The 18,017-nt window shown below is 43.2% G+C and overlaps 1 protein-coding gene and 1 long non-coding RNA gene across 3 annotated transcripts; both read right to left on the bottom strand.

Annotated features, from left to right (window-relative positions):
* Nucleotides 1–4,939: 4,939 nt before the first annotated feature.
* LOC132449020 (uncharacterized) lies at nt 4,940–8,233 on the bottom strand. 2 transcript variants are annotated; one of them, XR_009523483.1, is made up of 5 exons: nt 7,899–8,233; nt 6,401–6,499; nt 5,887–6,021; nt 5,427–5,809; nt 4,940–5,332 (listed from the first exon to the last, which is right to left on the bottom strand). It is a non-coding gene; the product is annotated as an uncharacterized LOC132449020 (long non-coding RNA). The 2 variants fall into 2 exon arrangements; XR_009523482.1 differs by lacking the exon at nt 7,899–8,233 and having other exon boundaries at nt 6,401–7,890.
* A 2,652-nt stretch (nt 8,234–10,885) lies between these two features.
* LOC132448727 (motor neuron and pancreas homeobox protein 1-like) lies at nt 10,886–16,180 on the bottom strand. The gene is made up of 3 exons (XM_060040224.1): nt 15,527–16,180; nt 14,350–14,510; nt 10,886–12,255 (listed from the first exon to the last, which is right to left on the bottom strand). The coding sequence occupies exons 1-3, from the start codon at nt 15,975–15,977 to the stop codon at nt 11,905–11,907; spliced, it is 963 nt and encodes a 320-aa protein (XP_059896207.1). The 5' UTR covers nt 15,978–16,180; the 3' UTR covers nt 10,886–11,904.
* Between the last annotated feature and the right edge of the window lie 1,837 nt (nt 16,181–18,017).

Genomic DNA, 18,017 nt, shown 5'->3' with positions numbered 1-18,017 from the left:
CTGGAAGGCTAGGAGTGGGGTGAGGAACCGGACAGGGCTCGGGGACCGGAGTCAATGCGGAAGCTAGAGTACCAGGAGGAACCGGGTGGCACCCCCAACCCTTACAGCGCTCCATTGTCTTCCTTGTTTTGGCTACTAAATCCTCCAACTTACGGTCAAATTGAGCGTCCGCTGGGTCCCATAGTGGTGCTGTCATTCTGTTATGGAACTGCGGGTGCATGCAGGCAGGTAGGACCCAAACGCAGACGGTTTCAGGAAACGGCACTTTATTCAAGCCTAAAGGCTAAGGCACAGGAATCAGGGAACTCGGGAGACAACTCGGAACTCGGGAGACTACAGGGAACTCGGAAGACGACAGGGAACACGGAACACGCAAGACTAACCACCAACACTAACCACAGCAAACCACGATAAACCACAATGACAGCACAAGGAACAAAGGAAAGACGAGGGCTTAAATAACAAACACAACGAGCAACAGCTGAGACACATTAGGGGAGGGAACAGTAATCAACACAGGAGGGAAAACCAGGGAAACACACACACCCTGACATTACTTGAGTAGAAGTACAAAAGTATCTGCCTTCAAAAATACTTAAGTATTAAAAGTAAAAGTATTTTTTTTTTTTTTTACTGTCACATCAAAACCCCTACTTGAACAGGTGAACAATGCTTTACATTTGCCTAATCAAACCCAAAATACTCAAAACTATATTATCTTTAAGTAAGACCAAGTGGTTTTGAAGCAACAACACAAAAAGCATTCCTTCAAGTTTCATTATTTTATTTTCCATTAATTTCACTCAAGAAAAACAACAGAAATCATTCAACATAAACATTACATTTGCCGAAACATTAACTAAGTTTTGAAGAGGCCATACAGTATATGAAGACAATAACAAAACGCAACAGTTTTCGAACATGTGGAAAAGACTATATGGCAAATAAGGCCAGGGGTGTTGGGCACCAACTTCGGTTTCTTCCAATGATGCTGCAGTCAGCTCCTCAGCCATTTCCCTGACAAATAATATTAATGATCTCTCTCAATGACCACACCACCTTGTGCTTCCAGCTCCAGCGTGACTTTGCAATTCTACAATCAGGACGACACCTGAGGTGCGTTCAAGTTCAGCGAACATAGGCGAACGTTCGCAACGAACGCGTTGACATTAAACAATTAATTCTGAACGATTTTTGAACACCGTTCTAAACAAACTGTAAACGAAAAAAATGGATACGAAGGCCATGGTATTAGCGTCAGCCTCCATGTTAAAGCTAGGGTGGGTAATTTCTTTACTGTAATATTTGGCAAAACTGTCCTAATAGCCAGTCAGCTATATGTAGGTGAAGTGCTCTGAGAATATCTGCTCATAACTTTGCTCTCCCCTGCCTCTGTGGGCCGCACCCAAAAATTGCCACCGCTCATGTACACTTTGACCAATCAGAGCGAGGCTCCGATTCTCCGTTCTTATTGGCTGTGGGACTGTCCGGTCACCTTGGCAACGACGTTGGTGCGTCCCTGCGTGAGCGTTCACGAGCCTAGCGGTCTGACAGTTTTGTACTACTACGGCGGACAACAAATGAATAGCCGTGTCTTCATCAACGGCCCATAAATTTCCCATTCCCCGGATACCATCAACTAACACCACTAAGACAGAGAAAAAAAGAGGAAAGACACTTGTTGAAAGGACAGCTACTAAAAGGGAGGCGGAGAGAGCTCGAAATAAAACCAGAGTAAACATCGGCGTGGCTTATGAGCGATGGAGAGAGTTACGTGACCGGAGAAACTTAAAATCGGACGCTGAGATGGCTATATTTCTTATAGACAGGTAAGGAATTGTGCTATCCCTCCATGGTATATTGCGATGAATATGTAAAGTGTCGGCTGGTATGTTTTTTTACTAAGCAAAGCCACGATAACCGTTACATTACGGTTCTGTAATGTAACCATTTCAATACGGTTCTGTAGGATGTCTTGCATCAGCCGATGGTTCTTTTCCCGGTCCGTTTTATAGGTTAGTTATGGTCACACCAACCCTGGCTGTCGGAATAACACAGAGATTGTGCTAACACGTGTCCTAGGCTTCAACTCAACTGTGGATAATGTCCGAGTCACGTTTGTATAAAAGCAACGTTGACACAACTGCCAAGATAAGCACTGCGAGGGAAGTCTAGCATATGATATTCCATGTATTGTTATAACGTTGTTGCAAGCTAGCAGCAGCCTAGCTCAGTTTCGCGATCGCTTTGAAGTGACGGTTTCCTTGTGTGTAATCTGGCTTTCTGTGTTATTTTATCAAATATATATATTTTTTCAGCACAGTACTGTACATACACAATGATGGACAACGACAGTAAAGAGATCATATCGATTGTCAATATTGATAAGAGGGAGACCTAGAAGAATTCTGTTATCATGGAGAAGGAGTTTTTTTTTTTTTTTTTGCTTTTGTTCTTATGCTAACGAACTACAGTTGCAATTAGTTTGCTATCTTGCTTGGCTGATACAGCTACCTTTCTTAGGCCTACCAGCGCAATGGCAATGATTTTAAGATAACATACATGGTATGTCTGTGAGTAAGATGTTGATGCTATATATGTACTTATGTAGCAATCAGCACTAATGTTTAATTACCTCGGAATCGGACATGGTGTTTCGTCTTCCTATCAATGTAACTGAATTCACATGAACGCGCATAACTGACGTTCGGTGGGAGGACCTACAGCAGGTAGCGTGGCAGGGACGGGCCAGAGAGCACGCGACGGAATCTCAACGGCTGTTTTCTCCAAAATCGCCCACCCTAGCTTTAATGGAAGAGTTTACAGAAGAGGGTTTGCAAGTGGTCGACCTCGTTGAAAGCCTACTGCAGATAACCAGTACGGAAAATTCAAGAATAGAGGGCTACGTCACCGAAGTTGTACCCACTTACTGCGATATAACGTTCAAATCGCATTTTAGGATGCAAAAGACAACAGTTGAAGTAAGGGTGTAGATAGGCTATATGAAACGTTTTATCTATTGGTTTCTGTGTAGGAAAGGAGTACACAGCAAAAAGTCCAGTGTTGAATTAACTCCCACAGAGTTGATTTTAACACTTTTTGAGGGTTTATATAGCTCCACACTCTCCAGAGTTAAATTAACACTTTCAAAATAGTTAAACATTTAACACTCTGCCAGAGTTCCTTCTTTAACTCTCAAAACAGAGTTAAAGTAACACTAAGGGATTAGACAACTAACACTGCTCCGAGTACATTTTAACTATTTGGGTAGTGTTAATTTCACTCCCTAAAGTGTAAATTATCTACACTGAAAAAATGTAAAATACATTTATTAAATATTTATTCATTAATTTAATATATACTTATGTTAATATTAATTAATTACAATAAACAATATCATTTCAAATAATTTATTTGTGCCAATTCTTCCTTGCAGTCAGTTTAATTACAACATTGTGAATGAAGGTATAATATACAAGCTTTGAATATCAAAAGGTTTATCAAATCTAAGCTCAGACATTTTTAATAGACATCTTTCCACACTTTTAATAGACATCTTTCCACACTCTCTGTAAATAGCTTATTAGACAAAAAAATAACGTGATCTCCAACCAAAAGTATTCTTATTCACAAGGTGTAAGTGCTCCTGGATGGTTAAGCAGTCTCGCTCTCAATTCTCTAAGTCTGGGCGACTCCTTCATTTTCCCCACATCAATGTTATACACTGTTGTCTGCAGGAACGTGTAAAAATTCACTAGTGCCACATCGTAAGACAAATTAAACACAAAATGTGCTTTGAAAAGTTCATCGCATGCCCCGAGGAAGCGGATTGCCTTGCATGGGATGAGATGCTTATCCATGGTGATGTAGAAGCTGTCAATCTTGCTCTTCTGACGCCCGACCGCAAGGAGGTATGGCTGTCGACCCTGCTGGTTGCGGAGATGCTCCTCCAAACTGCAGCATGACTAGGGTAGAAATATGAAAACTGAACATTAGACACAAGAATTATGTACAGCCACAGAGAAAACGACATTATGGAAGTGATTATTCATACATCTTCTCATTGGCTAGTGCAAGATAGGAATGAAGACTTAATTAAAATACCATCCAATTTTTTAGCAACCCTCATTTACATGTGGCTAAGAAGGTGACGTGACAATTATTATAATCAACGTAATAATATAAATACCTTATGAAAGACAACAAGTCTCTTAACTGCATCAGATGCACTAATTTTTGGAGACTTCAGTCCCCCTGGAGGTGGTGGAAGGAGATGTAACAGCAACAACAGAGGCCATTTCTTGGTCGTAGGCTGAGGACCAAGAGACACAAAATAATTAACTGAAAACTGAATGAGAACAAGGAGGCATTATGAGAAAGTTTTAAACAGTCATCCATCTATTAGTCACATTTATCCAAAAAATCTGATCAACGCTCAAGAGATACACAGAATAAACAAAGGAAATATTGCAGTTAGAGTTCAACTGCAATTATAGCAAATGCATTAAAACAAAAACTCACTTGTTTCCTCATCAAGATCATCTCCTTGGGGACTTTCTGCTGACTGCACCAAGTGACGCAACTCTGGTGTTGAAGTGAGCTGCTTAGCCTCTTTTATGACATTTGGCTTGAAGAACAAATCCCATTTCTGAAGAAGCCTGGAGGATGTGTCATCATCAAATAGGAGAGTGAAGTCTTGGTCCACCTTTAAGAAAGAAGATATTCAACAACAGGAAATACTTTACAATTTCTAGCCATTCTAAAACATCTCATCTCAAACTTACCAATCCTTTTGTATCCAGGAATCTTGGGAAGCTGGAGAGGATATCAACACTTCTGCCTGGGTCATTAACGAGCTTCTGACGGTGCAGAAAGGTCTCTCTCATCTTCTGGAAAATCAGGGAATTGTCTGTGGTATGGTTGAGCAAAGACATCACCATCAAGCTGCCTTTCAACATGAACAGTTCTTTGGAAATTTGGGCCTCCTGGAGAAAAGCAAATAGCGCTATTTGGTGGCACTGCAGATCCTTGACGAATCTTCCTCTGGACTGTTTTCAGACGCCAAGAAATGTATCCTGTGCTTCTTGCAGAATCATAGAAGTGTTCCTGAAATGAAAAATAAATGAAATGTGTTATCATACCAGGCTCATGAGCAATCTCACGGAATTCAAATATCAATGTCATCCACACAGTTTTTTATCATTACATGAAAGTGTAAACAATAATAATGACTATTACATAGCCCTTCTTGGAATATGGATCCCTGAGGGAAGGGAACAGCATCACTATCCCATGTGCATAATCCTCTCTGGTTTCTTTAGTGGGAAGGTGCCTGAGAGGAGATATTCAATTAGTAAATGAGTACATTTAATGCAATGACCATGCAGTCATTTGGCACAAATAAAGACAATATGAAAGAAACATACCCATGATTGTCAATCATGTGAGCCACCAGGATGTTAACCATTTGTCTTCTTGCAGCATCTGTCAGGGTTTCTGTTGTTTGGTACTCCTGTAGTACTTCTTCACCTCCGGATTTGCCTCTCAGCACAGCTTCAATCAACTAATAAAAAACAAAAACATGAGAATAACAAACATGCGGATAAAAATCTTTCTAAAGACTCAAGAGTGTAAAAATGTATTAAGAAGTATTAAGAAACCTGTTCGGCAGACGCAGCATCACGATCACGTGTATCCTCGATTCTTTGTCTCTTGCTATAGACCTCATCTATGATCACAGTTGATGTACTTGAGCTGAAGCTTGAGTCAGACAGCCCAGAAGCAGAACATAAGGAGCTGTCAGAGAATTCTAAAGGAATAGAAAACATGTTAGTAATTATATTCTGTAAGGTGTAGTGCTTAATTATGCCTGCCTTTATATCTCACCCTGATCTGAGAAAACTGTCAGCACCACATTGCCTTGTCCAACGAGGTCGCTGAATATTTCTTCATCAACTTCTGTCCCTGTTGCATCCTTGTATGTAACTTTAGCATCAGTGGGCAGGCAAAATCTCTCGATGACTAGAAAAGATAAGATAAAACTGAATGTGCTTTTTAAGTCAGCAGTGTTTCTTGCCTCACAGCGAATAACTTCCCATTAAATATCAGCACTGTATAATCATTCAATAGACCTAGAGCATTTTCCCCTCACAACCCCCTCCCTCTTAAGTGCAAATTAAAAAATGTATGATTGGCATTTTTTTATTATCTGTATTGGTGTATATTATGCTTTACACTCTATGAAGCACACATTGCAGAACTGACTTTTCGATTTAACCCTATTTATAGTTTAAAAGAGGCTGATAAAGGCATCAGAATACACAACATTACGGAGCTTACAGAATGAGCATTTAAAATAACATGGGTGTGGTTTTAAACCTTTTTCCTAAGTCTTGCTAACCTTTTTCATGGAATTGCAGGAAGTCAAACCGTCCTTCATCCTCCTCCAACTTCACATATTTCTGCTGTTGGCCGTACCTCACCTGGACCAGCATTTTTACTGAGACATGCAAGGAAGTTTGACAAAGTAAATAAACATTTAAATGGAAGAACGGTAAAAACTAGAATATGTGTGTGTGTGAGAGTGCATCGCACACCTGTACCTTGCTCAAGTCTAGATTGTTTGGCTAGTGTGAGTGCACCAACCGTACTCAAGTCCACTTCCCTTCCTTGGCCTGAGCACACTTGGGAGGTGTGCTCAGGCCACGGTGCAGATGCTAATGACCCGACACACGCACACGCACGGCTACGCAACCTGAGCTGGATGACGTATAGTCCATGCGAGCCTTCTTTCCCATTAAACAATAAACATGACGGCTAGCGGTTCACGTTGGTGCGACTGTGAAGTTGAGTTTTTAATGGTTGGGTATGGGATTTGCGAAACGCCAGCAGATTTTGAAAACACACAACTCGAATGGTCCCTCTCCTTCAACGCTGACTCCACCCATTCCAAGTACATGGACGCACAATCATGCACAAGCGCGAACACAGATGCGCAAGAGCGAGCCAGGCTAGCTAGGTGGGAGTTTAGGGTTGTCTTCTAGTTCCAAATGTGGATTAGCTAGTTAGCTAGCTCCAGTAGCTACCGCAGGATAACAACAAACAGAAGCTTGCTCTGGGTCACGAGCTTTGAGTACGTGCACGAAGCGGTCACGAACGGGTGAGGGGAAGGGGGAGTGCAGTATGACGGTTTGATTGACGTACTCACTGTCCAATGCCATCAACTGAAAACTAAGCGATATGGAACTCAAACCGTGATTCTGAATAAAGTATAAATTATTTTATTGAAGATACAAGTGTGTAGATATGTTAAATGTTTTGATCGCAGGTAAAATGTTAAAAATGTATTTAGTTACGATGTGTGTCAGAATGGGCGGACGGCGGGAATGGGCAGACTGCGGGAAAAGCCATTTTGTGCTTTAGCTTTAACTTAGTACTTCAAATACTTATAAACTTTTAATTAAGTAAATTATCCAAAAATACCTTTTCCGAAAACACTGCAGGTCACATAATCTGATGATGGGTCACCAAATACAGTGGTACACCGGTCACACCGACAAATAGACACGCGAAACGCCCGTCTGCGTGTAGGGACAAGTTCGGACATGCAGCCCCTTCGATGAACATAGTGAAGCCCAAAAATCGGCCTCAAACGAGATTTATAAAATAAAAATCATAAAGCTGGTCTTTTTATCGCTTTAAGCTTGCATGTGAATTGTTAAATCGTCATTGATGAAATAGGAGACGGTTTTAGTAACACGTGGTTAGCTTAGCCAATTAGCATAGTCTGCTAAGTAGCTAATCAAGTGCACCAATTTGCTGATCAGTCCTGGCATTAAACACACTGAAATACACAGCATAAATTGATTTTTCAGTAAATTTGACTTAATTGCACTTACTGTGTAGTATTGCATGAGTGGTAGAAAATGTCCAGACTTGCCTCCTCTGTCTCCAACCGTAGAAGTGAAATGCATGGGCGGAACTTAAAGGTTGGGTATACACGAAGGGGGAGGGGGAGTGCAGTACGACAGTTTGATTGACGCACTTACAACTTCCAATGCCACTCGGTGGTTCTGGAAATCATTGGAGTTTTTCGAGCCCTGCCCGTTCCACAGATGATTGACTTGTTTAATTTTCATGTCACTACTTCTAACTCAGTGTCTGTAAGTGGGTTATGATAAGGATTTCAAGTAATTTTGCAAAAATGGCCAAAAAAGAGAATTCCATGCCCAACCTTTAAAGGCACCCAGTGCAACTTTATGTAAACATTCAATGAAAAATAAACATTCAATTTCTAGTCTTTTTTACACGTAGTAAGTTTCAATAACTCCATACCATTACATATCGACATTCAAGGAGCAAAGATGAGACGTCGTTGTGTGGTGAGAACTGATAGAAAATCGTAAACAACAACAATCGCCGGTGGGGAGAAGCCATTTTTCCATTGACTGGAAGCCTGCTTTATTTATTGTAGGTTACAAAAAATAAAGAAAATGGCGGCATTGTTGTTGTTATCGATTTTGTATCAGTTCTCACCACACAACGACGTCTCATCTTTGCTGCTTAAATGTCTGTATGTAATGGTATGGAGTTATTGAAACTTACTACGTGTAAAAAAGACTAGAAATTGAATGTTTATTTTTAAGCCTCGAAAGTTGCACTGGGTGCCTTTAATTACATCTCTGCAGAGTTGCGTTAACACTGATGTGATCAACTCTGTCATATAACTCCAACTCTGAACACCATTTAAATCAGAATGTGTTAAAATTACACTCTGGGAGTGAAAAACAACTCAGAAATGGCCCGGCCGCGGGACAGAAGCCACAGCTCCGGCCTGGAACACCGAAAATTCAACACTCCAATTTTTGCTGTGTAAATGATTTCAATATAGTTTAGTTTAATGCCATGGCAACGAATGTCACGTAGCCGATGTTTGCGATTCTGAACGCACCTCTGTTGTTAACTTCAGCAGATAATCGCGCGCTGGGCGCTGCCGCTGATTGGTTATAGTCGCGATACACTTTGACCTTTTGGTATTTTGTTAAAAATAAAAAAGGAACGAGTAAGGAACGAGTGTTTCTGTAAATGTAAAGAAGTGAAAAGTAATAATTTTCGCTTTAAATGTAGTGAAGTAAAAGTATAAAGTCTTACCAAATAAATGTACTTGAGTAAAGTACAGATACATGGAAATGTTACTTAAGTACAGTAACGAATTACATGTACTTCGTTACTGTCCAACACGTAAGTATGGATTTCTAATCAACTTAAAACAAGTGGCACAAAAATGCAAGCAATCTTTTGGAACTTCGACTTCAAAACTTTCTGTTTGTGTTTCAACCAGATGATCCACCGAGACATCATGTCCTGACAGATGGCAGACTTTGTGTTAAGTATATTAGTGAATATAAATGCAGGTGCAAAGCCATGTTAAATAGCCTATAAAGAGACTTCATTATATGAGCATGCGTGCCTGCGTGCACTGTTTAATGTCATGTGATCATGCGCAGAATAAACGGTCCGTGGTAGTTCCCCGATCAAAGAGATGATGGCGGTTGTGTGTGTTTTTCTCCGGTGAATAGTGAAATGTCTAACGCAACACTTTGGCTGTGCTCGATTGTTGGGCAGTGCTTCCCCGCCGCGGACTAACTGTGAAGGCACGCTGTGGTATATGGCTCCAGAGGTCCTCATCAGGGACCCCATCATCAGGGACCCAATAGACTGATGGCTCTGGCTAACCCTTTACGCTGGTTATTCTAAATAGCTTAATTTGCAACCACAAGTCTCCTGAACAGCTCCCCCTATACGTGTCCAGCCTCCTGAATGGCTTTGGCCTCCTGAACGGCTCCTCCTATGCGGTCGGCCTCCTGAATGGTGCCTCCTACCTATAGTCGGCCTCCTGAACGGCTCCTCCCAGGTCGTCGGCCTCCTGAATGGCTCCTCCCAGGTCGTAGGCCACCTGAACGGGTTCCTCCCAGGTCGTCGGCCACCTGAACGGCTCCTCCCAGGTCGTCGACCTCCTGAACGGCTCCTCCTACGTTGCCGGTCGTCTGTCTCCTCCTGCATCGCTCCTTCCTGGTCCAGTGTCCAGTATCCAGGCCGTCCCCCTGGGATCTCCTGCTCCTTCCCGGTCCAGTTTCCAGTATCCAGGCCGTCCCCCTGGGATCTCCTGCTCCTTCCCGGTCCAGTGCCCGGGTCATCCACCTGAGCCTCCCGGCTGGTCCATCCAGCTTTCAGGCCACATGCCCTTGAATCTCTCCTCCAGACCCCCTCCAACCACCCTGATGGACCTGGTTGGTCATCTGGGGAATCTGTCCCTTAAGGGGGGGTACTCTCATTTTCTGTGGTGTTCATTATCACCTTGTCCACCAGATGTCCCGAGACCTTGTCCCTAACCTTACATCTCAAGCCTGCTATGACCTCATTCCCCTCACCTGTGTCCTTGTCCATCTTCCTCCCTGCAACTCACGCCCCCATTGATCTCTTCCCATGTATAGTTCCCCTCCTTTGTTCCCTTGTTGGTTCTTTGTACCTTATTGGTCGTGATTCCCCAACTGTGGAGGTTTTTTTCTGCCTGTTCATAGAATAGACATTTGATATAGTATAGACCTTTTTGTTTCATCCTGAGTCATCTGAGTCTGGATCCATCCCTCTTTGTTCCTAATGCCCTGCCAGAACCCTGACACTACCAGGCAAAGAACTGAATGTGAAACCATGGCTACTTTAAAGAGTAAAGGTGATCTTTAACAGGCTTATTGTCAAGATCTACCCATGATATAGTAATCAGTAATATATCCTTAATGACAATGCAACTCGCATCCTAAATTCTATTCAAATATGCATTGCCAGTCCCTCTTATGATTTAAAGAAACTTTTGTTGATTTCTACATTTATTTTCATCAATTTAATTTTCATTAAAATCAAAGTAGGCTACTGCTGATGCTTTTAGAGTGAAATATATTAGGCTCTAGATTCTCGTAAATTAAATAACAATCACATAATATAAAGATGAGGTACAAAACATGGGGATATACTATAGGTTACACATTAACTGCAGTAATTCACAGGAAATTGTTTTCAAAATAGGAATTTTAAAGTATAATGGCTCAGACTGACTAGCTACTGACAAAAGATTTACATTAAGATATATATGGTATTAAATGAACATTTACAACATCACACTTTTTTTTTAAGTCACATACATTGCAGATTTGGGTTAATCTCACTCGCGTGTATACATTTTTAACTTAAAAGGGTTAGCCCTAACCCTTTAACTTAAAAAAGAAATGAAAGGGATGGTATATTTTAATATTTTTTACATTTTAAGTATTTGTAACTGACCATTAAAGAACTGTAACAGTACACTACTTACAATATCATCCCAGTATCCTATCCTCCATACACAAGAGCCATATCTGCTTTTATTTCATTAAACACGGAAGGTCCAGGCAGGCCTACATGGTCCTTCGCTACATTTGGAGGCCATTTCCTATCCTTTCATTCATACATTGCATTGTTTCAAGCAAGAGTGACCGATGGCTCAGGGTACGGGTAAGGGTAATAGGCCTTTTATAAAATATCTGTCACTTCTCCTCCATTATTCTCCTTCCAAACGCAGGCTCCTGAACGTCAGATGCCCATTGCTCTTTAGCCTGGTTTACATGGGATACAAAAATAAAACCGAGGCTCCAGGAATTAAGAACCGGTCTGGCCCAATGTCTATCTAAGCCAGGGTGGAAATAAGGGATCATAAATAGGTCCAACAAGGCATCTGATCCGTTGGTAATGAATCAATGAGTTACTTGTGATCATCTGAAGAAGAATGAAAGGACCTTCAAATAAAACTGCCAATCCTTCACTCGATAGGCAAAGCCTATTCTTCATCCCGGACCCCTCCTCTTCCTCTTCTCATCGTACCTCCCTCCCTCCCCCACTGTTCTTCCGGAGGCCAGCGGCCCCCGAAGTGCCCGGCCCGCGGTTCATCAATTCGATCTCTTCTTCGTCACTCTCATTATCATCCTCATCATCCTCATCTTCGTAGTCGTCCTGCTCCCTCTCCAGCTCTTCCTCGTCTTCCAGGCCGGAGCTGTGGCTTCTGTCCCGCGGCCGGGCCTGGTTCTGCCCGCCCCCGGGGCTCCCAGTCCCGGGCCTGGCCTGGTCCCGCCCGGCCCCGGGGCTCCCCGTCCCGGAGGCGTTCTGCTCCTTGGCTTTGCGGCTCCTCTTCCACTTCATTCGACGGTTCTGGAACCAGATCTTCACCTGCGACGACAACAACGGACATATCAAAATACACATTCGCCTACATTGTATTCAAGGGGTTAACAAAGACGTCGATACGGCGACATTTGAACCAGGAACCGTTTCAACATCGTTTTAAAATATTTATTGAAATTTTAATTTTTCATATTTTTGAATGAATATGTTACAGTTCTTGTGAAGCTGAACAGCGGAAGGTCGAAAGTCTATATGGGGGGGGGGGGGGGGGGGGGGGATGCTTCAATTGGTCCAGATTTAACTAGCCTTCACTTGTTCCAGATTTAATCAATAAAAAAAAACTCCAAACTGCACTGCGTGTCCCTTATTCACAAGCCTTTATGTTGAATCTAAATCCCAAATCTAAATCATCATTTTATGGCTAAATCTAGAACTAATAGGCCTATCGAAATCCTAAATCAAATTGCTAAATCTGAAATGCTAAATCCACACACCAGATAGGCCTATGCTAATTTATTACCATATCTGGAAATTAGCAGATATGCTAATTTCCACACATATCATTAGCAGTGTGAGAATAGGTGTCTGTCTGTCTGTAGGTCGGACCTGCAAAGCTGCTGTTACCGAACCTTGTATATTTTGGTCTAAATCGATAGATGTAAAATAGCTGAACCAATCAGTGTATGGTTCGTTCTTTGAATATTCCGATTTAAAACAAAATCAGAAAAACCAAATAACAGAGTCGTTTTTTGGTTTTTCTGATTTGGTTTTGAAACGGAAAAAGGGCAAAAGGAATAAACAAACGGCATTTTTCTGTTTTTTAAATCAAAACGGGAATACTGAATAATTCAGTTGCTTGTTTTGTTTGTGTGATATTTAGATGAAACCACAATGAATGCCGGGAAAAGGGCACGTGGTTTTAAAAAAATACATAGGCCTATAAAGACTTTTCAAACTTTCCATTGAGTCTCGCATTCTACAATGGCCAGCTTTATTGTTTTCCGTGGGAGCCGGCGACTTGTCTGCGAGTGGACGATATGACCGTGGAGAAGACCGCCATGATATTCCAGGTGGCTGTTTACTAAGAAACCTAGCTGGTCATAAAACATTCAAATACATCTAAATGACAAGTAGCCTACATATTGTACAATAGGCTACATAGGAGAAGAAAACAACTAGATTTCTTCTTCGAAGGTTGTGCTCCACACAGAACCTCCTCACCGTCATAACGGAGCACTTCGGTGCACCAGATTGCTTTGGAGCGATAGGCCTAGGCCTACTGATCTCGTCGTGTGTCTTTCCATTGTCAAATAGTTCACGAATAAAATCCCCATATGGTTCAAGTGCGGCCATAACTAAGGCTAAATATAATTGGACAGTCTATTGCTGGTTTAGGTGGTAGGCTCTTTTTTCTTCGCTCGCTGCGTTCTGCCTTCTGGTGTATCTATTTTTGTTTTTCTGTTTCGGGTTTAAAAAACCAACAAACAAAACACAAACACAAATGAAATGCCGTTTATCTGTTTATTCCTTTTGCCCTTTTTCCGTTTCAAAACCAAATCAGAAAAACCAACAAACGACTCTGTTATTTGGTTTTTCTTATTTTGTTTTAAATCGGAATATTCAAAGAACGAACCATACACGGATTCTGAACGGATATCCGTGTGCGCATTCTTTGCCCAATGCACATGATGCCACACCCGAAATATGACGTTTTAGGAGTCAGAACCAATTGGTAGCCTATATATGTATGAAAATGAACATATCTGTTGAATGGATTTAGGTTTTAGATCTAGGATCTCGATTTAGTATATATATTTCGATTTATATAATTTGGCCTCAGATTAAGAATTTCGATTTAGGATGTATGCATGAATTACATTTTGATATAGATGTAGATTTAGATTTAGGATTTATATTTAAATTTAACATTTAACATATAATTCAGAATTTCTATATGGCAAAAAGGGACTTGGAAATTGCATTGCACTTCGGAGGGTTGTTTATTTACTGAATCCAGGAACAATGAAGAAAGCTCGAGCCGAATGTGGAACAAGTGATGGACGTTCTTCAGCAGTTGAAGTATACAAACGGCCCCCAAACACACCAGCCCTCTCAGTGCTGGTATTAGATGTAGCCTACCTGGGTCTCCGTGAGCATCAGGGAGGTGGCCACTTCGAACCTCTTAGGCCGGGACAGGTACTTGTTGAGCTTGAATTGGTTCTCCAGCTCCAGCAGCTGCTGGCTGCTGAAGGCGGTGCGGGGCCTTCGACACTTCCCCAGGAGCCCCGCTTGCGAGGACGCTGCAAACACACGCACATGCACACACACGCACATGCACACACACGCGCCAACAAACACACACACACACACACACACACACACACACACACACACACACACACACACACACACACACACACACACACACACACACACACACACACACACACACACATTATTACTGGAGAACGATCCCTGGTTGTTTATTTGAATTTGAGAACTTGATTCAACAAAATCTTCGGCCTATTTACTTTTGGATTTTCTCGTTTTAAATGCATTCACTTCTTAGAGTCTGTTTGTAATAGATCAATCCCTTTCGTTGTTCGTGTGATGACGTCAGGGTTATGGTGGCCCTGAGTGGGTGACGTGAGGACACCGGGAGGTGATACGGTTATATGGGGAGTCATAAAGCTTCATAGAGGTGCATTACCTTAATGAAAACGCTATGAATGTCATCTATGAATTTCCTTAATTAAATCCTATGCCTCTCTTTCAGTGGTTAACTTAACCAATAATTATCAATACCTAGATTCTACAAACAGAGGCCTTGGAATAGACTCTCAGCTATGGGCCCCTCAGGTAACATTCTAAGTCCTACAGGATCACCTGCTGATGTCCTTACATTGTTGAAATCCGTTCTTCCTTAACCACTCCAAATGAAGCTCAAATACAACAATGAAGTATGATTCGATTGATTAAGCAGTCATTTGGCATAAACACAAAAAGCGATAGATAGTTTAAAATAAATCAAAATTAAAACAAACTCAATTTCTGCACAATAAAATACCTCCATCATCTGATGTCATTATCATCTATTATTGTTGTAATAATACAACAATTAATGCATATTTCTACACTTATTGAGTAGGGCTATTATCATTATTATTAGGCCTACTATATTTATCATATTATTTAGCCAATATTGTTATTGTTATTACAGGTGTATACACCAGCCTCTGAGGATTATGGCCAGATAGGAAACAATGAATAAGAAAGGCTATGAATACATAATTACATTATGCAATTAGGTAATTACCTGCATAATCTCCAAATCTGGGAAACATCCCAGTTCTGATCCACGACTCCAGCTGGGGTGACCCGGTCAGACCCGACCCTTTAAACTGCCCCGGGCAAGGCTGGACCAGATGGGGGAAGCCCGGGTATAAGAAGGCGGGGTGCTGGCCCCCCAGGGCGGCCAGGTGGTACATGGAGCCCGGGTACAATCCGGGATGAACCGACGGGGACATCGTTGGAAACCCCGACTGGGAGTAGCTGAGGAGCGGGCATTTAGAGAGCAGATTCGCGGTGATGTGAGCGTGGTGATTCGGAGTCCGCCGAGGGGAGGGGGTCTCGGAGCCGGGGCAGGACCCCGGGCTGTCCCCGGGACTCTGGCCGTACGACCCCGACGACACTTCGTCCCGGTCCGGCGGGGGGGCCAGGAGCGCGTCGATGCCAAAGTTTTGTGATTTTCCAATGCTCGTCTTCATTTCTCTGCTACTTTAAAAGTCTTCAAAATAAATGATGATTATCCCACTATAAACCTCAGTGTGCAGCATTTCATGTCATATTGAATGGAATGAAAAGCATCAAGCTCAACGACCAATGCTGCTGTCCTTCTATCTGTGCCGCCTCTCCTCCGTACTGGCCGTCATGTCTCCAGCTCTGCGCTAAAACCGTCCACGCTTTCACTCGGGAGTGGGCCACCCTACACCCCCCCCCCCCCCTCCCTCGCTGATTGGTCAACCGCAAGTTCAGGGTTGTCATCATTCTTCCCAAGAAATTACACCCAAACGATCATCCTCAATGGCTTTCACGCTTGTAAAACCAATCAAGTCACCTTCACACGTCCAGAGGTAGCAGTAGTCACAGTAATGAAAAAGCTGTGTTTTAGTAAGGTTTAATGTTGCCTTATCCAGAAACATTGGTTTATAATTTGATGAGCCCGTCAGCCAATCCGTTTCCTGCACCTCAGCCTCAAGATAAGAATCTAAGAACTAGATTCTCTCTCTCTCTCTCTCTCTCTCTCTCTCTCTCTCTCTCTCTGCCTATTTCTCAAATCTCCTGTTTCCCTCTTTCAGACACACACAAACACACACACACACACACACACACACACACACACACACACACACACACACACACACACACACACACACACACACACACACACACACGTTGAGAACACAGCAGTGTTAATTAACATCCCCTTAAAGACAAGATAAGGTAAATCAGTAGTATACACCAGACTGACTCTTTTATGGTGGATCGTTCGGACTGGAATGAAACTGTCTTATCTCTGCGGACTGCATGATTACCGCTCATCGACACATCACAGAGCAAACAAGGAGGCAGTAAACACAATATCAAATGTCTCCCCAACAGGGAGTCCAATCTAATGAGTTTTCATGGTTTGCTGATGACCCACTGGGTCACTGGTATAACCAACTGCTGGGTTGCTGCTATAAAAAACGATCCCCCCCAACTCCTCACCCACATCCCATATGTATCTGTTGTGTATCTTCAATGACTTCCACTTAGACTTTAAACTCAAGCAAACTAAACTAACTAAACCATGCCAATAAAAAAGTCCTTCATAACATTTAGAAACATACAAAGGTGGGAACAATTTCCCAGATGTGGTAGTAGTCGATATAAAGTGCTGGTCAAGTGGAACTTCCTGGTAGGGCACTGATAAGAGACAGCCTGGGAAAAAAAAACGGTTCTTACTTCAAAGACAAACAGGACAACACCTGTTGAATGACCCCGCATATAAAAGGATCTGTGTGTGTGTGTGTGTGTGTGTGTGTGTGTGTGTGTGTGTGTGTGTGTGTGTGTGTGTGTGTGTGTGTGTGTGTGTGTGTGTGTGTGCGTGCGTGCGTGCGTGCGTGCGTGCGTGTGTGTGTGTGTGTGTGTGTGTTGTGGCATCCCGCCACGTGGTCCTCGGCCTGGACGGGCCCGGGGTACCGTGGAGGACGGGGTGTACCACCCCCACCCACCAGCCGGCGACGAAGAGCAGCCCTTTCGGCTCCCCAATCAGGGTGATTGGGGGACACCTGGCCGAAAGCGGAGGAGCCATTTTAAAAGGAGGCACAGCACAGCACAGCACGGGTCGGGTGCAGGAAGGAAGGGCTTGTGGCAGCAAGAGAGCCTAGAGGCCCACGGAGGCCCTAGAGACCGTGAGAACCCTGGTTGATTGAAGTGTTTGTGAATAAATGCCTGGAATGGCTTTAACCTTCCACAAACGCGTCGTTTGTACCGGTAACCCGGCTCATTCAAGGAGCGGGTTACCACACTTGGTGGAGAATGCAGGCACCTTGAAGGTCCCACTACGGCTCCCCGGTACCGACGCCGCCGCCGCAAGAGACGCCGCCACCGCAAGGGACGCCGCCGCCGCCGCAAGGGACGCCGCCGCCGCCGCAAGGGACGCCGCCGCCGCCGCAAGGGACGCCGCCGCAGCCGCAAGGGACGCCGCCGCAGCCGCAAGGGACGCCGCCGCAGCCGCAAGGGACGTCGCCGCCGCCGCCAGA

The sequence above is a fragment of the Gadus macrocephalus genome, chromosome 20 (assembly GCF_031168955.1).
Source record: "Gadus macrocephalus chromosome 20, ASM3116895v1".
Classification (NCBI taxonomy): Eukaryota; Metazoa; Chordata; class Actinopteri; order Gadiformes; family Gadidae; genus Gadus; species Gadus macrocephalus.
This window is presented reverse-complemented; position numbering and strand designations above follow the sequence as displayed.

Coding starts and splice junctions, on each gene's coding strand:
- LOC132448727 (XM_060040224.1), bottom strand. CDS start 15,977: ATGAAGACGAGCATTGGAAAATCACAAAACTTTGGCATCGACGCGCTC. Junction 14,511..15,526: donor CAGATTTGGAGATTATGCAG/GTAATTACCTAA, acceptor GTGTGTTTGCAG/CGTCCTCGCAAGCGGGGCTC. Junction 12,256..14,349: donor TGATGCTCACGGAGACCCAG/GTAGGCTACATC, acceptor TTGTCGTCGCAG/GTGAAGATCTGGTTCCAGAA.